General features: G+C 51.2%; 1 protein-coding gene across 1 annotated transcript in view; it reads right to left on the bottom strand.

Annotated features, from left to right (window-relative positions):
• The window catches only part of PTPRT (protein tyrosine phosphatase receptor type T), a 770,667-nt gene that overhangs the window by 40,457 nt on the left and 707,006 nt on the right, over positions 1-23,204 (bottom strand). Inside the window, exons 19-26 of the mRNA XM_029917352.1 lie at positions 18,781-18,817; positions 17,897-17,994; positions 15,370-15,429; positions 14,530-14,646; positions 10,063-10,217; positions 6,684-6,819; positions 4,620-4,769; positions 1,521-1,694 (exon numbers count right to left, since the gene is read on the bottom strand). Coding sequence (XP_029773212.1) covers positions 1,521-1,694; positions 4,620-4,769; positions 6,684-6,819; positions 10,063-10,217; positions 14,530-14,646; positions 15,370-15,429; positions 17,897-17,994; positions 18,781-18,817 — 927 coding nt within the window. The remainder of the gene's footprint in view (positions 1-1,520; positions 1,695-4,619; positions 4,770-6,683; positions 6,820-10,062; positions 10,218-14,529; positions 14,647-15,369; positions 15,430-17,896; positions 17,995-18,780; positions 18,818-23,204) is intronic.

The raw sequence follows: 23,204 nt of genomic DNA on the forward strand, positions 1-23,204 counted from the left end.
GCAGCATCAGAGCTTGGCAGAGGGCATGTGGCTCCAGGCAGCATCTGACCCACTAACTAGAGGCCAGAAGCATGTTTGATCCTTGCAGAGATGAGGATGCCAGGGGGAGGGAGTTGGGACAAGGGGGAGAAAAAGCAGTGAGGAACTTGGAAGTGAGTATACCCACAGGCCCCATCTCTTGACACACACACGTGTACACACATGTATGCAGGCATACAAAGACATGCACACATTGACTGTAGAGGGCTCTAAGGCAAAGGCCAGAGGGTTTCCCATCTCTAGCTGTTTGATCTGACCAGGACGAGGCTCCCTGCTTCTGGACCCAGAGCCAGGGTCTCTGTGGAGGACTTGGGCACCCTGTGGGCCAAGGCCAGGGCAGGCCCTGACACAGCTGATAAGCGCTGACCTCCCATCACCTGCCTCCAACACTGAGGGCCCTTGAGGAGAGTTTTAGGAGGGTCAGAGGTCAGAGAAGTAGTTGGCCCATGCCCCAGGACAGAGCACCCGACATTCTTGCTTGTTCTGGGTGAGACGGGAAGTCCATGTGGGCTAAATGGACATAACCGTGGACATGGGTGGGGAGGGGAACCTGGAAGGGCTTATCCCCAGTCAGGCAATGGTATTCCTGGTCCTGAGCCTTTGGGGCAAGATGTCTGTGTCTTACTGGATTGCACAAACGGTGGGGAGGCCCAAGGAACGGATTCTAAAGTATGCGTCCTGGGTTCTGGCTCTGCAATAGCTTTCAGCTGACCTTGAGTAAGTCTCTTCCCTCTTTCTGGTCTCGGTGTCCTTTGCTGAAAAGTACAATGATGAGACCAGATTATCCATGGATCCTTCCTGCTGCAAGTATCTCTACATCCAGGAGGTTGAGGAACGGTCACTGGAAGTAGCTGAAGGATCCAGAGGGGAAGTTTATGAATCAGGAGCGTGGACTCACTGGGTCAAGGACATGACCTCCTAATTAGGGTCATGACCCTAAACCAGCTCAGAGTAGGAGTGCCTTTCTTAGACTTGCTGCAGAGAAGGCAGGCGACAGTGCCTCCGACAGAACAGTCAGGAACATGGCCCATGCCCTCTGCTAAACCTGTCACGTGTCCAGTTACTGCGCACCTACCATCTGCCAGCCTCATTCTTGCCTCTGCACAGGAGTTATCTGGGAGGGAGCCTGCCTGGGAGCTCCCCAAGGGCAGAACCTACGTCTGCACCTTCTTGCATTCCCACGGCTCATGCCAAGGCCTGGCACGGAGAATGTTTCCTGAACTAAACTCGAGGCTGAAAGTCAGCTCTACGGGCAGCATGAGGGTGTAGTGGGAAGGCTTTTGCTGTGCTGTAATGGACCCATTTTGAGCTTTTGGTCTATTCTTTCCAGGCTCATGGGAGCGAAGGTCCTTGCAGCCAGGAAGATCAGAAGCCAGGAAAGGCTGGTTGGGGGTGGTGGTGTGGGGTGTCAGTGCTCTGGGCTCCAGCCATCTCCCCACTGAAGAAACCTCCCAGTGAGGGCCAGCCAGGGCTCAGCTTACATCCATCAGTGCGGCATTGACGTAGTTGCTGGGTTCCCCATCCACCGAGATAAGGAAGGGCAGGCAGCGGTCCAGAGGCAGGACGTCCATGCTCCGGTTCTTATCGTGGTTCCTGGGTAGGAGGCCGATGCTGCAGTCCTCTGGCCGGACACGGGGAGTCACAATATTGAGGGTCTGTAGGGCGCATAGATAGACAGGTAGGCATTACTCAGGCAGTTGCCCTGAGCAGAGGAGATAGGGAAGGTCAAAGCCAGCTACCCCACCCTATCTCTATCCTGAAACTTTAGCCCTCCTGTCCCTCCCCAGGACTCATTCACCTGCCATGTGATGTTCTGCCCTCTCCTGTTGGCTGCTCCATGCAGGCTGCAAGACACCCCCGTGATGCCAAGGCTGCAGAGACAGTATGCCCACATACAGAGCAGACACAGGCTGCCAACATCTGCTAGCCATTTGAGCTAAGCTGTTCATCTCTGTAAAGGGTGGGCCAGCCGGGAGGTCAGGGATGGGGGTGTGGGTGGGGACTCCCCCATGCATCCTTTGAAGTGCGGAAGATGGAGGGAAGGGATTTCACCAATGCTCCTTTTAGAGAAAGCTGTTTTTAGAATGGAAGGGTGTCTGGATGAGCTGCTCAGGATGGGCGAGAGACCTCCAGGGGGCAAGCGCTGAGAGTCTGGGAAGTTCCACGGTTGTGTTGTACAGAGTGAGTCTTGCAAGTGTGGGGGCCACAGCTGAATTACACAGCAAGGAGAGCAAATGCTCTGTGTGCCCACGAGGGGGTTGTGGCCTCTGTGTTTCCCCTACTCAGCACTTGGTCTCCTCACCCAATCAGTAAAGCTTCTGTTTGAGGGAGCCCAGTGGGTACTGGCCTGGCTGGGGTATCTGCCCATGGAACCCGGGACTGGGTGTTTGCCCCTCAGTTCCTGGAGTTTCCTTGCTTCCTGCTGCCTGGTTCTCAGCTCCTGTGGCCCAGGTAAGACCCTGGCACTGACTTCAGGACCATAGGCTGGCCTCTTGGCTTACTCAGTGACTCATATCCAGGCCTCCAGACCAAGGGGGCCACCTTTCTGGCCACATGGGCTACAAGGTACAGATGTGCTACATCAGAGCTAAGCTCTGAGATGGTGCTTCCCAAAGTTCAATGTCATCCAGAGTTCTTGTTAAACTGCACATTCTTGTTCAGCAGATGTGGGTGGGACCCAAAATTCTACATTCCTGATGAACTCCCACATGAAGCTGATGGTGCTGGTCTCCAGACCCCAGCCCTAGTGAGGATCTAGGACAACACACTCCGATTGCACAGAAATGGTAAGAAAAAACCTGAGTTCCTCCAGGGACAGCAGAGCATGAAACTCACACCTGTGTTAATAAACCTGTCTCCACCCACAGCTAGGACTGGACTAGAACTAAGTTAGTTCAAAAACATATCCAGACTTCAGCCTCTACTACAAAGCTGTCATCATCAAGACAGTATGGTATTGGCACAAAAACAGACACATGGACCAATGGAATAGAATAGAGAGCCCAGAACTGGACCCACAAGTGGATGGCCAATTAATGTTTGACAAAACAGGAAAGAGTATCAAATGGAAAAAAGACAGCCTCTTTAGCAGGTGGTGCTGGGAGAGCTGAACAGCAACATGTAGAAGAATGAAACTAGAGCACTTTCTTACACCTTACACAAAAGTAAACTTAAACTGGATAAAGAACCTGAATGTGAGACAGGAAAGCATAAAAACCCTAGAAGAGAAAGCAGGAAATAGCCTCCTTGACCTCAATCACAGCAATTTCCTCCTCAACACATCCCCAAAAGCAAGGGAATCAAGAATAAAAATGAATGATTGGGACCTCATCAAGATAAAAAGCTTCTGCACTGCAAAGGAAACAATCAAAAGAAATGAATAGGCACCTGACAGAATGGGAAAAGATAGTGGCAAATAGCATATCTGATAAAGGGCTAGTATCCCAAATCTACAAGGAACTCACCAAACTCCATACCCGAGAAATGAATAATCCAGTGAAGAAATGGGCAGAAGACCTGAATAGACACTTCTCCAGGGAAGACATCCAGATGGCTAACAGACACATGAAACGATGCTCAACATCACTCACCATCAGGGAAACACAAATCAAAACCACACTGAGACACCACCTCACGCCAGTCATAGTGGCTAAAATGAACAAATCAAGAGACTACAGATGCTGGCGAGGGTGTGGAGAGACGGGCACCCTCCTGCACTGTTGGTGGGAATGTAAACTGGGGCAGCCGCTATGGGAAACACTGTGGAGGTTCTCAAAAAACTATCCATAGAACTCCCTTATGACCCACCAATAGCCCTGGTAGGGATTTACCCAAGGGATACAGAAGTGCTGATGCATAGGAGCACATGTACCCCAGTGTTCATAGCAGCACTTTCTACAATAGCCAAATCATGGAAAGAGCCTAAATGTCCATCACCTGATGAGTGGATCAAGAAGATGTGGTATATATATACAATGGAGTACTACATGGCAATGAGATAAAATGAAATATGGCCATTTGTAGCAAAGTGGATGGACCTCGAGGGGGTCATACTAAGTGAAATAAGTCAGGTGGAGAAGGACAGATACCATATGTTTGCACTCATAGGTCTAACAAGAGAAACCTAACAGAGGACCATAGGGAGGGGGAGGGGGAAAGAGAGTTGGGGAGAGAGAGGGACACAAATCATGAGAGACTATTGAATACTGAAAAGGAACCGAGGGCTGAAGGGGAAGTGGGGGAAGAGGGTGATGGTCATGGAGGAGGGCACTTGTGGGGAGAAGCACTGGGTGTTATATGGAAACCAACTTGGTAATAAACTACTTTAAAGAAATAAACAAACATTGAAAAAAGTGAAAAAAAAAACATTTTCAGAGTTAAAACAAGCGTTAGCAGTCACTGAGTGACTGGCTAATAGTTGCCCATGGCTGAGCGCTGTATGTTTGAGAATTCATTCTGCAGCTGTCTGGAGCCGCAGACCCTGGAAAACCAGACTTATCAGTTCTCATGAAGAAAACCTCACGAGCGTGCTCAGTGCTGCTGAAGTTGGCTGGCTCCCTGAGCCTGGGATTTGCTCGTACCTGGAATTCGTCTTTGACCTGGCTGGAGTTGGTCTGGGGGTCCAACCTGCTGATGCTGTAGTAGAGAGAGCGGAACTCGCACACGGGGATGGCGGTGTTGCCGCAGAGGCACGCTTCCAGGATGGCATCGTGCACAAACACGTACTGCTCCTGCCCAGCCAAGGAGAGAAGAGACAGGGTGCCAGGTGAGGAGAGTGGCCTGGGAGTTTGGCAAACTGAATCCCATGGCTGTGAAGTTGGGGCAGGATTCAGGCTGCAGAATCACTGCTTCCCATCTGAAAACCCACGGGCCAATTGCTATGTTTCTTCGTGATCATCTGTGCAATGGTGAGTTTTGTCCCTGGTGTAAGATTGACCTGTGTAGACACTGATGAAAGTTAGAAACTTCTGAATGTACTACAGTAGGGCTCTTGGTACCTGCCTGTGTCCCCCTAGCTTTCACCTCTACCTTGAAGCCTGCTTACTGCAAGCATGTGAGGTTCACACCCAGGGATCTCCTCTGGTCCCAGGTGCACACCTGGGCTGGGTGCAGGGCGAGCCGGCAGGGCTGAAGAGCCAGTGCTCTGGAAAGCATCCCTCAAGCAGTCAGCTGGAGAGCTGGGGTGTAAATACCTAAGTTTCCTTCTCTCTCAGGTGGAGGATTCGGAAGGGCACACTTCATTCTACCTCAGAGCTGCCAGTAGGCTTCGGCTCCAGTTGCTCAGAGGATTAAACAGCTTTGCAAAACACCTTAACAGTGTCACAAAGCTTGGTTTCCTTTCCTTCTCTTTGTTTTTCAACTGGTGAGTCTTGGGATCACCTCTCAAATAAATCACTTGCCCTCACCTCCTTGTCTCAGGATTTGTGCCCCTCTGTCATCTCTGTTCTTTGCACCTGCTGTTTTCTTCTCCCTGAACGCCATTCCCTGTTTTCTGTGGCCCCCACGTTTCATCCCCCTGCACAGTCTTCTGCACATCCACCAGGTGGAAGCGGTTGCTTCCAGGCCCTTAACGAACGTGGAGTATTCTCTTGCAGAGCTTGGCCCTACATGAAACACTTATCCAGATGCATCACGATGATCTCTTTGAATATCTGTGTCCCCCACCAGACAGTAGGGACCATGTGTCTAATGCCAGCCAGCGATCCTGTCATCTGCATGCACGAAGCTGGAAACAGATAAAGCAGCCTCTCGGCTTTCCTGCAGCCTCACCAAGATTTCTAGACACTAGCCACGGCAGGGTCCTGTGTGTAGAAGCTTGTAAGTGCAGGAGTGACTGGCCGTGCCCAAAGCCAGCACTTCCCTTTGCAGGACTGGTGATGGACGTAGCTTCTTATCTGCCTTAGCTGACTCCCTTAGCCTTCCCTAGAACCAGACGATGGGCTTTTATAATAACCAGCCATGGCTGTGAGGAGTAGGGTAGGCAGAAAAGACTGCCTAACAAGAGAGCATGGTTCAGGGGAAAGTGCTTGAGCCTTGGAGTCACATGGACCCAAGTTCAACCATTGTCCACCTATGTGAGCACTTGGGGACCCATATTCTCAGTTGCTTTCTCAGTAAAATGGAGATACCAGTAGGAGCTGCCTGATAGGCTTGTTGTGAGGAGTAGAATCAATACGCTGAATACAAAGTGCCCATCGTGATGCTTGGCACATGGTAGATAGATGCTCAACACTAAAGATGGCTGACTCTCATTTCCCATGGGCCTTGGGCTCTCGACGTGGACAGAGGGGTCTTAAAGACCTGCTTTCCCCCCTTCCTATCTCTCTTCCTTCCTCAACGCAGGTATACCATTTGAAGAACCCTTGGGAGTTGCCATTCAGCCCCTGCTTGGATGCCCTCAGCGCTGGGGAGCTCCCTACCCTTCCTCATTGGTGGATGTCCTTGCACCGAGGGGCCTCAGGGTGGGCAGCAGTGTCCTGGCTTCTACTGTGGTCTCATCACGGCAAGCCACATATCCCCATCCCCCATTTCTCCCACCCTTGGGACTTTCTCTAGGATGCTTCCACCCACGGGTGAGTGTTCTACCCTGCTTCTCCTTGGCCAGGGCTGCAGCTGGCCAGTCAGCTGGGTGCCCCAGGACTCACCTCCGTTTGCACCAGGTTGACCCTCTGGGCCCGGAGCTCGCGCACACAGTTGAAGATGTCCACTACCCCTTCGTTCTCGGCCATGTCGAGCATGGTGTCAATAGCGATGAAGCAGCCGGTCCGCCCGGCCCCAGCACTGGCAGAGAGGACAGTGTCTGTGTTAGGGACCTTGGGACAGGCCCAGCCCTGGGGAGGCCCCCCCCATGCAGCCCTGTCCTGAGGCATGCTGTAGAGGTCAGACACAAAAGTCTGAATCCCAGCATTGCAGGTAGTCTCTGAGCAAGCAAGTGAACTTAGAGCCTCAGCTCTCTCTTCTGTAAAATGGGAGAGCAATGCTTGCCTTTGGGGCTGTTTTGTCAAAACCTGATTATATCTGTTGTACTTATTAGCAAGCACTTATTTAATGCTTACGACATGCCAGACATTGTTATAAGTGCTTTATAAATGTTACCTATGAACTCCCTTATGAGGTGGTGAAGTTTCTCACCCCGTTTTACACATGAGAAAAGTGAGGCATGGAAGGCTGACCTTACTCAAGGTCACACAGCTGGCGGGCAGTGGAGGTGGGACTTTTTACCCCAGCGCTCTGGCTCCAGGGCCTGTGCCCTTATATGTTCTCTCTTATTAACAGTCATTGCACAAAATGCACGCTCACACGTATGCCTGTGGTTGCCTCATCTGGTGGGTGCAGCTAATCCGTCTGTATCAAACAAGCATGTGCCTGGCGCACTGGAGATGCCTAATAAACATGTCTTCCCTACCCCCTTCTGGTCCTCTTTTTCCCTTTGTCGGCAAACAGGTTGATGGATGGCAGTGAGGAAGGAGGGATGAGGGAGCAGAGCAAAGGGGGGGAGGCAGAAACCAGATTCTCTGAGCAGGTAGAGAGTGAGTCCCAAGTCCCGTGTCACAAGCCTCAGGCTTGGCTCCACTTGCACCTGTTTGCCCAGGAACACGAGCCAGGAGCATCCTTAAACTGGAGCAGGTGAGGGGCCTAAGACCCTGGTCCGGTATACAAGCTCTGATTCTGATACATACTCCATTCTGATCACTGGTGTTCCCTTTAAGAAAATCTCAGACCAAGTCAAAAAATAGCAGAAGAACTCAGCATGATCCCATGCACTGCAGCGAGGACCCCAGCTCAGCACTGGTTCCGGTCATGGCACTGAACCAGAGACAAAGAGAACCTTGACCATGAATGCATTTAGTTTAGGAAGTGAAGGCCGGACCAGCAAGGAGGCCCATGTTGGCTGCGTTTTCACATCTTGCTTCCTCTGGGGAAACCGGGGATGGGGCAGGAAGGAGAGCAATGCTGGCTGACCATAAACCCAGGCAGGCCAGGCCAGTGGGGACTGTCACCCACAATGACCTGGAGAACAAACCCCAGGGAAGCACTCTTTGTTCTTAGTAAAAATTTCATGGTTTAAACTGAGTTAAGTTTGACCAGTATTAGTACCCTTACACCTCTGATCCAGATCCCTCGGAAGGGACTCGGCAGGCTGGGCCCAGGGGCTAGGAGGGAGCACAAAGAAGCACGCATCCATGTCTTCCTGACGTCTCCTCCTCAGCCTGCTTTAGGGGACACAACCAGCCTGACCTGGGTTTGAATCTTGGATCCACCACCAGTGAACAAGCTGCCGGCCTCACATATACCCCGTACCTCCTTGCAGTGTTCTGAGCACCTGAGCTGTATTTATTTCAGCCTCACACAGCTCATGATGCTTGGGGCCAGACCCTTGGAATCAAATCGTGGCTCAACCACTTACGAGCAGGGTGACCTTGGGTAGATGACAACCTGTTTGGGCTTCCATAACCTCAACCATGAAGTGAGGCTGATAATAAGAAGTAGACCCACCATGTAGCGTTACTTAATAGCATAATATGTGTGAGTTGCATGACATCGTGCTGAAAAGGCACACTGCACGGAAACGGCGAGCCCTATGCCTGGCTACGTAGCAATTTCTCAGTAAATCGTTGCTACTTATAGTCAACAAATATTTACTGAGCACCTGGTATGCACTAGGTGCTGGGACTGGGAATGGGGGCCAGTATTACAGGCAGAGAATGGTGGGATATTGTAAGTGCTTATTCTAGGTCAGGACTACTCGTAGGCACCTCGTATTTGTGACCCGACACATTTAATCTTCAGAAGCGACCACTTCTGAAGTGGGGACCACTGCACCTCGTGCCTTAGGCTTATTACGGGGGTAAGACATGGAGCCGTCGTGCAAGGGCCTGATGAGTGTTTGCCGTTGTCTCCCTTCCTCCCTTCTCCCTTTTCTGGCTGCTCTCTGGGACACAGGACTGGGGGCAAACATTCTACTGTCCTTGAGCTGTCATGGGATGTAAAGCTGACAATATATGCAAAATGCCTGGAGAGCCGGAGGTGATGGTGAGCATCCCCTCCTAACCCTCAGCGACTTCATCTGTGAAATGGGGTGTCTAATTCCCTCCCGCTCCTGGCAGGGGGAGGGTGAGTGGATGCCGAGCGAGAAGGGGCTGGCTCCCAGATGCTTGTGGTTTGTGGAGACCCTCCTTGGCCTGACTCAAGAGCGTGGCTGACGTGCACACTGCCAGGGCCAGGGTAAGATGACTTACATGCAGCTGCGAACACGCGGCGTCGGAAAAGCTGGGCCGGGCCCAGGGTCACATTGGAAAAGGGAGGCACCAGGAGGAAGGAGTGTGCAGGCCAGCTGGCCTTCAGGTCTGGTCCAATTCTTAACGCCCTTGACATGACACTTCATCTCCATTTAGGAGGATTGGAAGATGTGCCAGTCATTCCGTGGGACTTTCTAGGTCAGAGCTGAAAATATCTCTTCTCCATAATAAGGTGAGGCCTGGCGCTGTCCATTTACTCTCTATTAAGAACCCTGCAGGCCAGCAATTGATTTTTAAAATAAGAGAACTGAAGAGAAGCACGCTTCCACGGAGGCACCCTGCTGCCCCGGCAAGGAGCTGAGGGCGGGCATCTGCGGCAAAGGCGGTGAACTCCCGGCTCTGCCGTCTGTCGCCTGTGGGACCCGAGCAAAGTGTCCACCTTCTCGGGACCTCGGTGCTCTCGTCTGTGAAATGGGATGGATGATAATGCCCACCCCTCCAGGCTGTGTGAGAAGTTGTGCAACGTGCACATGGAGCAGAGGCTGTCAGTGCAAGCCCACGTCCCCGGGCGGCTTTACTACCTCAGGGCACCAGTAATCGTACCAATTGGTACTGCTACTATTACTTCGTTATCGTTATTGTTGTTGACCTCAGACCTTGTGGCCGGGGCTGGGCTTGGGGACACAGGGCAGGGCAGTCTTGAAGGTGAAGAATAAAGGCCACTGGGAAGGCAGTGTCCCCCTCCCCAAGAGCAAGGCTGCCGAAGCTGGCGGACTCCACTTACCTGCAGTGGACCACTATGGGCCCCGCCTCTGGGGGGTTGAGGAACTTGACCTGGCGCACGAAGCCCAGGAGGCCGGTGGCATAGCAGGGGACGCCGTGGTCGGGCCAGCTGGTGAAGTGGAAGAGGCGGAGCTCCCGGATCTCATGGTAGCCTTTCTGAGGAGAGAACGCGCCTCTGTTCCTCTAGCTGCTGCACCCACATCGCCCAGCACCACGGGGAACATGGCTGCTGCACCGAGGAACCAGTCTCCCTGCCATCAGGGAGGACAGGACCCTGCTGGTGTGAGCAGGGGTTGCCACACAGGGTGACTTCTGTGATCTGTTATGTCTGGGAGCCATGGAAATAGATAACGTAGAAGTGGTGGCTTTGCTGCAGGACTTCTCAGAGCCTTTAGGGGGCTCATGTATACTCTGGATCCCCAGGGGAGTATTATAGCCTCTCTCAGTGTTTCTCCAAGGGACCCTCTTTTGACAAGGGTGTCATGGGACTAATATTTAGCAAAACAGACTCAGAGAAAGACTGGCCTCAAACACCAAGTTCAAGTGCTTGCCAGTAGACTGTGAGGCTTTTTCAGTGACGGGGGTCTGTGTCTCTCAGTTCTCCAGTCCTGTCTGTCACTGTCTCCATGGTGTGTTAGACTTCTTTAGTCATGAGATTCTTATTTAGAATGGTAAGACAGGAGACAGACGGGGGCAGTGGGGCCTGGGCTCCGGTTTCTTCCACTCCCCCTCTCACTGCTCCTTCCAGACACCCTCCGGCCTAAGGGCACTGCTCTGACCAGTCTGTGGTCACATGTCACCTGGCACCTGAGCTTAGGCAGTGCCCTTGCCCACTTTCTCTGACCTTGCAATCTCCTGCAGGTGTGCAGAGGACACTGAGTAGGAAGAGCGTGCATTCTTTCAGTTAAAGAGTATTCACCGAGGTTATCTATGCCTGGTGTTAGGCACTGTGAAGGCCGAAAGAAAAGCCAAGGCCCCCGTCCCTGGAATAGCTCATGGTCTAGCTGGGGAGGCAGGCTCTTAAGTGGATAATTCTACTAAAGTATCTAAAGGAGTGTCAGGTAACCCAATCTGGGGAAGAAGAAATCAAAGAAGGCTTCCTAGAGGCGGTGATGCATGGCCTGAGTCTTGAAACAGTAATAGCTATCATTTATTATTTTTAATTATTATTTTTATTTTATTTATTGTTTTATTGTATTATTTTTAAAGAAGTTTTTTAAAGGTTAAAAACATTTTAATGTTTATTTATTTTTCAAGGAGAGAGAGTGCACATGTGTGAGTGGGAGAGAGGCAGACAGAATCCAAAAGCGGTTCTGTGCTATTGGCACAAAGCCTGGCATGGGGATCAAACTCATGAATCTCAAGATCATGACCTGAGCCGAAGTCAGAGGCTTAACAAACTGAGCCACCCAGGTGCCCCAATATTATTAAGTACAACACTCCATGCCTGTTACTCTTCTGAACATTTCAACATATTAACTCATTTAATCTGCATACCAGTCCTTATGCCGTTCTCTCCGTTTTGTGGTTAAGTAACACAGCCAGGTCCCACAGCTCGCCAGTTGTGACCTGGTCTGGACCCTGGTTGCAGGAACCGCAGTCTGCACTCCTAGTCACTATGAGACACGCATGTCCGAGTACCGCCCAGTGGAAGACGTGGAGGGACTCCACGGCAGACAGGCCACACGGAGTTCCCGGGGGGCAGGGCTGAGCACGTCACATGCACAGAATCTCCAACGGGCACCCCCAGAGGAGAGTGGAAGACAGAGGTGGGTGCCGGACCCTGGGAGGCCTTGCATCCCGCACTCGGTCTTACTGGGGAGCTCTGGGGAGACTGCAGGGATAGGTATACAGAAGAAGTGCATCATCAGACTTGTATTTTGGGAGGACTGTGCCGGCCGCTACGTGGAGCGTGGATCTGAGGGGGTGTGTTGGGGGGCTGTGCAGGGGCTCTGGTGGTGCCCTCCCAGATCCCCTTTCCTGGGCCAGGAGCCCCACCCCCACCTCCTCGGAGTCTTGGCTGCAGACACCCACAGCCACCCCTTCCATCAGAGAACGGCTCAGCCAGACAGGAGCCACCTCCCCTGGGGGTGGGGGTGGGCAGCTGGCCCTCAGTGGCTGGAGGACAGCAGAGAGAGCAGCTGACTTGCTGAGTCTGCCCAGGACTGAGGGGTTTCCCAGGACATGGGGCTTTTGGCACTAAAGCCAGGATGGTCCTGGGCACACCCGGACATGGGGTTACCCTAATGGAGGAACAGAAGACCCCTTTGCCTTGAGTCAGGATCAAGGAGCTCAGAGCTCCCGTGGGATCCGGCTGAGAGCATACCCTCCCTTGGCTCCTTCCCCTGCCCTGTCTCACCTCCCCCCTTCTCTTCTCCTCAGAACAAGGGCACCCAGAGGTCTGCCTCAGGCTCAGCTTCCCAGGTACCCAGGCTAAGATTGGGTAGGACTAGAAGCAGAGAGGCCACATAGGAGGCTGGTGCAGGAGTCCACGCAGGAGTGAACGAGGGACGAGCGGAAGTAGGAGAAGAGAAACCAGCTTCGGGAATACTCAGGTTTTCATTCCATACTTAGAGTCACCTCAGCCCGGGGAAGCCTTCACTTGAGCCCTCACTTGCCTCCACTGTGGTTACGTGTCAGGGGTCCCCTCTCCCAGTTGGGACTATGTTCTCCTCAAGGGCAGATGCTGCTTCCTGTTCACTATTTCTGGGTCCCGGGCTCGGCTCAAGAACTGATTTTGAGCTAATGACCCAGTTTGCTGAGCACCTGTGTACGGTTCTCCAAAGCCTCCCTGCCCAGGTGTGGGACCCAGGATAGGCCACCACGTCCCCACTGCTCATCTCGCTCTCCGCACTAACTGCTTATGTGCCAGATGAGATAGGAGCCCCGTCCAGGTCCTTTTTAGTGGCTTGTGTCCCCAGGCCTCCACTGCAGGGGTGCTGACTGCGAGTGACTCCCTTTCTCTGGAGAAGCACCTCGGTCAACAGGAGCCAACTTGTGCTGGGGGTGACCTCTCAGTCTACAATCAGAGGGTGAACTGGGGCAAGGGAGTCACTCTCTCGTGCAGGTCATGCTCCGGAGGTCCCCCGGGACAGGCTGAGGCTAGACTTTGCTGAAGACTCTCGTGTCCAGCTCCTTCTCCTTGGCTCTCCTGCTTCCTGCACTCTATTACAAATTTCTCTTGAGAGTGTACACCTGAATCCTTGTGTCAGGCTCTGCCTCTAAGTAACCTGACCTAAGGCCACATCAGTGTACCTGCTGTCTTCCTCCTCATCAAGGAGAAGGGCCCTTCCCCCTGGCTCTACACCTGAGCCTGAAGATGTAGGCCTTTGGGAGCACGAGGCTTGGAGGGGAGACTACTCGACCGTGCGCGCAGGTACCGTAGCGTGCCTGTGCAAGCCCCACGGCCTCAAACCCCAGCCGTGCAAGCCCCACGGCTCTCGAAGCAGTGAATGCCCAGTGCTTCTGCAGCCTCGGGTCTGTGGCCACGTGGTCCGTCAGTGCAGGTGCTGTCAGAAAATGGCATGTATGGAGTAGTGGAAGGCACAGCGAGCTTCAAGTCCAGGGCTGAGGTGGGACTCTGGCTCTGCCAGCTTGTGGCTGGGCAACTTCAGACAGCGGCTGTCGCACGCTGTGCCTAATTGTTTTCACCTCTAAAATGCGGGTCATAATAGTCCCTCCCCGAAGAGATTGTTGGGAGGATTAAATGAGTTCATGTATGCAAAGCACTGAGAAAAGCACCTGCTTTAGTAACTGCTCAATAAACATTAGCTATCATTATAACAGTAATTAAGTTATCAATCTAAGAATTCTTTGGAATCTCCTTCTTGCCCACTAGCTCCTGCCACCCCAGCCTCGTTTTAATGCCTAGATCAGCATCTCTCAACCCCGACATCACTGACGTTTGTGGTTGGGGCCTGGGTGTCCTATGCATTGTGGGATGTTAATCAGCACCCTCGGCCTCCACCCATAGATGCCAGGAGCACCCCTCCTTCCCCAGGTTTGGTAACTAAACGTGTCCCTAGACATGGTCAGATGTCTGCTATGGGACAAAATCACCACCAGTTGAGAACCACAGGCCTAGAACACGTTGAAATCTTCTTTCCCCTCGACTCTGTGTATTTCTTTCTCTCTGCCTGGCAGAGTATTCCTTCTGCTCTTCCCTCAGCTGGCTCCTTCTCATCCTTATCTGCCTAAATACCTCCTCCTCCAGGAAGCCCTCCCTGACCACGTCATCTTCCTGTCTCCACTCACGGCATGTTTTTTTCCCCTCGTGGCTTTTATTACCATATGGCATCAGTCCATTTATTTATCTGTTGAATTCTGTTTTCCCCTTCTGCTAGAGGGGGGCATCCTGGAATAGGATCCACATCCAACTAGATGCTGATCCATCCCCGGTGCCAAACACAGGCCGGGCACAGAGCAGACCCTCACTCAGTGTGTGCCCCGAATGAAGAGCCAAGCTTACCTTCTGGACTGTGAAGGTACGTATGACGTATTCCGCCAGGGGTTCCGTTTCAATCAGGGTGACTTTAATATCGCCGTAGACCTCCGTGTCGTCTGGCCAGTATCGCACACACTTCACCTGTGAGAAAAGACAGAGACAAGGCTGAATGGGCGTGTGGCCGGTGTGCGCAGCCGCCTCGTCTGGCCTTCCTGTTCAGATAAACCCAAGGGCGACCTGCGTGGAATTTTGGTCGAAGGGGTTCTCGGCTGGCGAGGGACTGGCAGACCGCACAGGGCCACGCTCTCTCCCCAAGGAACTGGAGCCGTTAGGGACACAGGTGGTGCCTTCTTTCGCAGAGTTCCTTAAAACCTCCAAGTCCATCATCACCCTAAGTTATCGCACAGGTCAAGGTGGGGTAGGCAGGGGGCGTTACCCCGTTTACAGATGAGAATAATGCTCGAGTGTGGAGGTCTGGTGACTCGTCTGGGGTCACGTGGCCTGTTTCCCAGCTCTGGCTGAGCCCTCTTTCTGAGAGATCAGGCTGGGGTGGCTGGGCCACGGCAGCAGAGCAGGGTTGAGAATCAAAGGTGGGAAACAGCGAGGGGTTAGAGGCAGAAGTGGTCGGGAGAGGGACATTACTATTAAGAGGCAGAAATTGGGGGCTGGAAGGAGAAAGGCTCTCATTTGGGAAAAGGAAGGAAGGTGCTGGGCTCAGAGGGAAAACTCTGCAGCCGCTCTGTGCCCGGGCGGTGGGTGCAGGTGCTATGGACAAGCCGGTCCCACATCCTGACTCTACGTCACACTTCGCGGGAGGAAGAAGAGATCATCATTGTTTTCCCCTAAAAAGAACAAAAGCATTACCATTCCGGGGGACGCCGCGCGGCCTACAGTGGCATTTCCCACAGTGTGTTCCGCTGGGCGCTAATAGGTGTTAGGTAAAAAAAAGAAAAAACAAGAAACAAAAAAACAAACAAAAAAAGGTTTTGTGGTCAAATGAGTTTGGGAAATGCTGGATTAAACAACGTTAAACAGGCCGCTCTGCTACCAGACTCCTTAGCTTGTTGAATGTGCTAATGCTAATGTGTTTTTGACTCTCCAAGAGGGGCAAAGAATGCACAGCATTTCCCAAACGTATTTAACCATGGAACCCTCTTCTCACTAGACATCCTGCAGGCCAGCATCCCGTGGAACCCACTTAGGGAAATGCTGGGATAGTGCAACAGACTTTGGAGCAAATGGAGGTGTTGGTTGGTTCTAACACTCGGTAGCTGTGTAGCTTCCAGAAAGTGCTGAAATCTCTCTGAGGCTCAACTTCTTAATGATAGCTAGGGGCACCTGGGTGGCTCTGTCCGCTAAGCGTCCGACTCCCGGTTTTGGCTCAGGCCATAATCTCACGGTTTGTAAGCTGGAGTCCTCAGTCAGGCTCTGCATTGTCAGAGCACAGCCTCCTTGGGATTCTCTCTCTCTGCCCCTCCCCAACTTGTGCTTTCTCTCTCTTAAAATAAATAAATAAACTTTAAAAAAATGATAGCTAACACTTATTGACAACTTTTTTCTCACTGCTTACTAAGTGTTCTATGATTTCCTTCCATGTGTTATCTAAATAGCTTATCATTACAACTTTATACAGATATTATTACCCCAATTTTACAGATGAGGAATCAGAAACACTGAGAGGCTAAAAAAAATTGTCCAAGGTCATTGACGGATGGAGCCAGGATGCAAAGCTAGGCCATCCGAAGAATAATGACTAGAAACACCGCCTTGGGCAGTTGTTGGGACTCAAGATGAAATAATACACAGAAAGCATCCGGCACAGTGCGTGGCTCTTTGCAGGAGTTCTGTCAAGAACCAGGTGTCTGGTTCCCTCCCCAAATCCAAATTAGACTCATGATCTGACCATCAAGGGAGTCTGTCTCCAATATGGGATATGTTGTAGAACGGGCTGGAATTTGCCTCTGAATTCTTAAATCTTAGCCTGACTTTTTTTTGGTCCATAGCAGTTCCTCCCCCAGGCCTGGGTCCCTGGGGGGCAGTCCTGAGTGGAGGGGCCATGATACTAGCATGAAAATCAAGAGTTCGTGATCCGGGCTGGGCTCTGGCTGGGGACCCCTTTAGGCCTGTTTCCTCATCTGTAAAACTGGGGAAGAGACAAGAATGGGCTCGAGGATAAAGTCCCTTCTGGCCCTAGAGTCCCATGAGGCTGTGAGGTGTCCACAGCCCCTTCCTGGGTTATGACAACAGCCTGGATTCTCTCTTTCCCATGATCTTGGAGGCCAGGACTCTATTGAAATGGATTATCTGGTTCTTGCTGTAACAAAAACTTACCTGCCCACTCTTCAGTTAGTTCATATGGTAAGTGGAGAGGCCCTCTTCATTCTAGGGCCTGCGCACCTTGCCTTTAAACCCAGAAGGCCCACCCACACGCCACAGTTTACCAAGTCGGCAAAAGCAAGGTGGGAATAGCAGTCCTGTTTCCAAGCCCTAGGAGTACTAGGGATGATTTAGGAGAGAGTCAAGACAGAGCAGAGTGGAAGACCGAGGCCTGAACCCTGAGGAACATCAAGGTTTAGAGGTCAGGGAGCACAGGGTCGAATGCTCTGAGAGGCGGAGGTCGATGGGAGGAAAGTGGCTGTTGGCCCACATGAAGGATGCCGGTGATGCTGATGGGGTCGCTGTGGGTGGTATGGAGGGAGGAGAACGGGGGTGGAGACACAGAGCCTGCGTGTGAGTCTTTAGAGTCTGGCAGGAAAGTCTGGACGAGAGAATCCTTTTTGTTTGTTTGGTATTTTTCAGAGGGATAGCACTCAGGATGTTTTATGTTCAGCGGAATGGTCTAGCAATGAGAAAAAGAGCTACTTTTCAAGTGTGTGGGGAAATGAGAAAATTCTTGAGGAGAATCTGTGATTCAAGGCACTGGGATTGCCTTTGAAAGGGCAAGAGTCACTTCCTCCGTCATAAGAGGCTGAACCACCAGAAATGGCAGATATTCTACCAATTGGGGTCAACAAAAATGGCCATTTTTTATGGATTCCCCCTGATGAGAGAGGGGAAGAATGAGAAGGTGGTTGTGGACGCACGTAGGATGGTGGCTTTGCGGTGTGAGGATGAGAGTTCACGTCTGATGGCTTCTGTTCCCTCAAAGTGCATGAGATGACATCATAACAGGATGGGGGTGGAGAGACGGATGATTTGAAGGGAAAGCCCAGTCCCCAAATGGGAGGCAGGAATGAGGAGGTCTCCCATGCAGGCTGTTGTGAGGGTGAACTACTGAACACTGCTGAACGGCAAGGGGTGGGGGGGTACATGGCACATGGCACAGAGCAGAGGAATGTTCTGGAGGGCAGCGCTAACATCCTCTGTCCAGGTGACTGCGGGAGGGGCTTACCCGGCCCACTTCCACGAGATTTGTGACCATGACGATGCTGGCTGAGTTCTCCTGCCAGATCATTCTCCAAAAGTCCTTGACGGTCTCCTGCATTGGACCTGCCGACAGAGAAGGTGGCAGGTCAAGGAAGCAGCCGAGAGGCCGTCCCTGCTGCTTGGTCAGTCAAGGCAAAGTCTGGATAGCATTTTTCTGTGTGTGTATACATTTTTCTGTATATGTACCTGTATTTATATATATATATATATGTATTTGCTGTAATAACCATCATTATTCTATGCATTTTTGCATGCTCTTAAAATTTCTGACCAATCATGAAATGCATTCACTGCATAATATTCTAGAATATTGAATTATCACACTTTAGCCAATCTACCAATGGTTGGCCATTTAAGATTTTTCACTTCTTTCCTACTATAGAGAACACTGTGAAGAGTATCTTTATATATGTCCCTGTTCATATATACAATTATCCACAGGATTTCCTCCCCAAAGGGTTCGGGAGGTATGGTCATGTTTGAGCCTCTGATGATGCACTGTCAAGTGGTTTTCTAGAATGGCTGGCTACTTCTGTCTTCTAGGCATGCACTCATCAAGGCGATAAGGCAGCACCAGCTCCAGTTCTGGATGGTGGATATTGATGGCAGCTGCCTGAAGCTGCTGCTTCTGGTCTGCCTACCTGACCACTTCCTAGTGCTTCTCCTTCATCTCTCATTCATGTCCCTCCTCTACAGCTGGCCTTGTCACCTCTTTCCTTCCCCCCACAAACACAAATGGATGTTCCCAGGGACCCCTGGAGGCTCTCCCATGGCTTCTTTGCTGGTAGACTCCCATCCTTCTCTTATAGTAAAGGCAAGGACCCTTTTGAGGAAGAGGAGAGTACTCACCCTGAGTTGCAATGTAGTGCCGAGGTCGATGGTACCCCTGGGTAACAGGAGAGAAGCACAGTGAGGACCTGCAGTAAAAGCTTGCAAAGACCATAATACTAGTAGTTATCCTTTCCAAGACATGGTTTCCTCATAGGCAAAATGAGAATAGCATTAGACATTTCCCAGAGACGTAGCAAAGATTAAACCAGGTGATGCATGTAAAGAGCTTAGTAAATCAATTTATAATAGTTACTTGTGAGGGGCCCATGTAGGCTTACCCTGGGAGCAAAACCTGGCTGGACATTACTTATGCTCATGCATCCAGAAAGAAGTGGAGAAGGAGTTTCGGGGTTTTCTTGCGGGGGACATAAACTACCAAAAAGTCTTTTCTAAGCCATAATTCTGTGCAGAACACTGCATGAGTCCCTCTAGGCCACCTGCCAGAAGGAAGCCATTGAGTTGTTGACCCCTTGTTTTAGTAGCAGGAAAGAAATTGGGACGGATGCCACGATGTAATCCTCTCTGTGCCACATGGCTGGGCTTGGAACTGGAAGTGCCATTCACCAGGGAGGGCCCCATGCAGGTGTGACCTAGAGGCTGATAAAGCCACTTTCTGATTCAGAGTCCAGCTCCTGATAATCCCTGTCCATCTCAGAGAGTCCCAACAGGCCTTGCTGTGCGTGCTCTGGTGTGGGGTGACTCTGTGCTCCATAACCCTAATCAGTGAGGAAGAGGCTGAAGATAACCTTCTCTTTTGTCTGAGTATGGCCGTAGGAAGATCCCCTTTCAGTGCCAGAGAAGAATTATATTCTACTGGGTAGAGTTCAAGTTTTAGAACAAAGATTTGCATTTAGTACATAACACTGAATGTAATTAGTGTTTAATGAACGAACACATGAGTGAATGAGTGGATGGATGGATGGAAAAATTTCAAAATACAGATGCTGATTATGGAGCCTGTTGGTGGAGCACTTATTACTGAAATCCACTTTCCTTTACGGTTAACGATCTCAGAAGAAAACAAGCCCTAAAGTTTGATGAATATCTAGTTTTGTCTTAAATGTTGGTGATCAGTCTTCCTTTCCTGTCGGGGTAGATGCATTGCCTCAAGGCTCTCTTACTCAGGAGAGGAGCCAGAATTGCCATCTGTATGGTTTATGGTGAAACAGATGTGCCAGCTCTGAAGTTCGGGATCCACTTTCTGATTCAGAGACTAGTTTTTGAGGCCCTTATATATTTCTTCATAAAGATTTAGTAGGTACCTTCTCATTGCTGGGCATTCTCTAAAGATGCCAGAGTTCACTGTCAGTACCAACCCAGGCCAGTGTCATGGCCTACACTGTTGGATTAACCACAGTCACTTGGAACCAATGGTCTCACCTAAACTCTGAGCGGCCCTCTCTTCTGAGTGAGTTGTCAGCTTCTTGAGGACAAACACTGTCTCCTAAGTTTTAAAGGTATTTTCCGTAGAGCCTAGTACAGTGTGAGACTCAGAGCAAAGGTCCAATGAACAGGTTGCTGAGAGGTCAGCTAAATAAACTAAGGTTGGAAGAGGTTATATGCATACATTCTGGACTCTGTTGCCTGGTTCTGAATCCTGGCTCTGACCCTTATGAGCTGTGTGGTGGTCTGGGGCAAGTACTTAGCCTCCCTGTGCCTCAGTTGATTTTTTGCTGTTAAGTGATGGTACTTATATTCACATTATAGGATTGCTGTTAGGGTCATATGACAGCTACTATGTCCCAGGCACTATCCTAAGATTTAACATATGGGGCTTTATACTATATTGTTTTATTGGTTATCTGGCAAACATTTATTGGGTGCCTACCATGACTAAGAGTCTGTGTCGGCCACTTGGGAGATGGTGAGATCAGAAGCCCTTCCTTTCTCATTACTCTGCTTGTTAATGTAAAACAGAGCTCTTCTCTGACACATGGGAAGCTGAGAGGTACCAGGAGCTAACTGTTCCTTCAAATCAAGATGGACAATGTTTCCTAGGCTCTAGTTTTCTTGAGTAGGATAGGGAACACAAAATAGTCCCTAAGAGTGTGGGAGGATGCCGTTTCTCATGCCCTCCCCACCCCCATCATCCTTCCTAATTAGAGCTCTCATCCTCCCTGACCTGGGCCATAGCTTCAGCCTCTTGCTGGCCTCCCAGCCTCCAGTCTGGTCCCATAGCCCATCTGCTTCCTGCCAGAGTGAACTCTCCAGCGCACATTGGAGTATGTTCTCTTCCCCGCCAAAAAGCCGGCCATGGCTCCCCGCTGCCTGCAGAATAATGTCCAAATGCCTCCGCCCAGGACTGTTGGCCCATCTCCAGCCTCACTGCCAGCTGCCCCTCTGCATCCCTTCTTGTGTTCTGTAAGCCCCAGCCTCCCCATACCGCCCTTCAGATGAGACCTCCCCGCTCCTGAGCGGCACCACAGGCTGCAGACGACCAGTGAGCATGCTCACAACATGAGCTGCAATACGATCTTTGTACTTTTCTCCTCCTGGGCCATACTACGTGACACTCAGCCAGGTGCAGTTGTCAGCAAAGGCTGGCTGGTGGCATGCATGCATGAATAGGTCTCTGGGGTGAGGTTGGGGCACTCCTAATAGTATTTCCAGTCCATCCTGCCAGTAGCTTTCCCTGTTCCTACCACTCTTCCCCTGGCTCACTGGCTTCCTTGCTCTTCTTTGGAAACAGCAATCATGTTTCCATCTAGAGGCCTTTGGGCTGGCCATTCCCTGTGTCTGCTACACATGTCCCCTGTTAACTCAGAGGGTTGCTCGCTTCCTCCATCCGGGCTTCTGTTCTGTTGCCAGTCACTTCTACAGAGAGCCTCCCCTGACCATCCTGTGAGCCCCTTTCAAGTTTCTCTGGTTTACTTTTCTTTGGGGCACTTGTCACCAAATGGCACAGCATGCCTTGTTCATGTACATGGTCACTGTCTGTTTTCCCAGGGGAATGAGAGGGCCAGCAGGGCAGGGCTGTATCCAGCTTGCTCATGGCTGTGTCCCCAGCACAGAGAAGTCTGCCAGGGCCACCAGCCTTGATGCACATGTATCAAATGCATGCACACTGCATGTGAATAAAAAGGTCTTCTGGTCCCTAAGACCCCATCCAGTCCCCCCAAAAAACATTTTAACCAGGAGACTCTTCAACAATGGAGATAAAAGGAAACATATTGCTTAACTGGGGGCTTTACTGGGGATTTGCCAGGAACTGGTACAGAAAACTTCCTAACCTTAAAAGAACTTGGAGTTCACAGAAGTCCCACCTACACAGCACACAGATCCACTGCAAACCAGCCCTGGCTGCCTCCATCCGTCTGTGAGCAACGGGAAAGAGGCTTGCATCCAAAATACATTTATCTCACTCCAGACTCATGCATCTGCTACTTACTGGGGGCCCAGATACGATATTTATTTCCAGACTGGTAATTTATAACAGATTCAAGTGGCCAATACATTCTCGGGTGTGCAAACAAGACGGCGGCAGAGCCACGGCCTCTGGAGGCGGCCCCATCCGGCTCATTATCCAAATGGAGTTGTTTGAACGGATCGTCAAGACCCGGTGGTGGATAAATGATTCTAGCACGGGCAGTTAGCCCCTCTGAGAGCCAGAGATGCTTTCGGCTGGGCTGGAAGGGTGAGGACCTAGAGAGCTATCCAGGGTGTGTCTTGCCGGGAATCTCCTAAGAGACTAAGGCAGTTTAAGTTTGCTGGAGTACATAGTAGCTTCACAATTAATGGGCTTCCCTGCCCCTCGCTCCACCCCATATCCGTGACAGTGTGCTAGGAGGGGCTTGTGCCTGGTGTCTTCTCTGTTCTTCCATGTCCCTCTTCTTCCCTTCCATGCTCTGCTGTGTGCCGTGGGATGGTGACCCATGTGGACCACATCATGGGCTTCTGTGGCCTCCAGCTTCCAGCTGGGTTCAGCCAATGGGGGGCAGAAGCAGGGGCTCAGAGACCACGGGGAGGGTGGGGGTGTATGTTCTTCTGGGTCCACCCCTGCCAGGCCAGCGATGTTGGCACCAACTCTCTGTCAGAAGCTACTCCTTCCAGGCCAGGGATACTGCACCCTGCCCTGTTGGTTTCCCCTAATCCTACCCCCTCCCTTGTTGAACTCTCCTCAGTTATTCCCTTTGAGTGAGTCCCTAATGGGAAACTGAGAGACACATCAGTTATCACCTCCTGCTGGGATAGCATTATTACCCCACTTTACAGATATGAGGACAAGTAAATAATTCACCCAAGATCATAAGGCTAGTAAGCAGAAGGACTGAATAAGTCCAACAGGGCTTAATTCATGACACTGGTCATATGAACCTCTAACTCTAACCAGTGAGATCCAGCAGAGGCCAGTGTCCTATATTAAGACAGCACCTAGAAAAGGCTGTTTGGTCTGCATGTACAATGCAGTACTTCCTGGAGAGGGAAAAGGTGGTGGGGAACTG

The sequence above is a fragment of the Suricata suricatta genome, chromosome 12 (genome assembly GCF_006229205.1).
Source record: "Suricata suricatta isolate VVHF042 chromosome 12, meerkat_22Aug2017_6uvM2_HiC, whole genome shotgun sequence".
Classification (NCBI taxonomy): Eukaryota; Metazoa; Chordata; class Mammalia; order Carnivora; family Herpestidae; genus Suricata; species Suricata suricatta.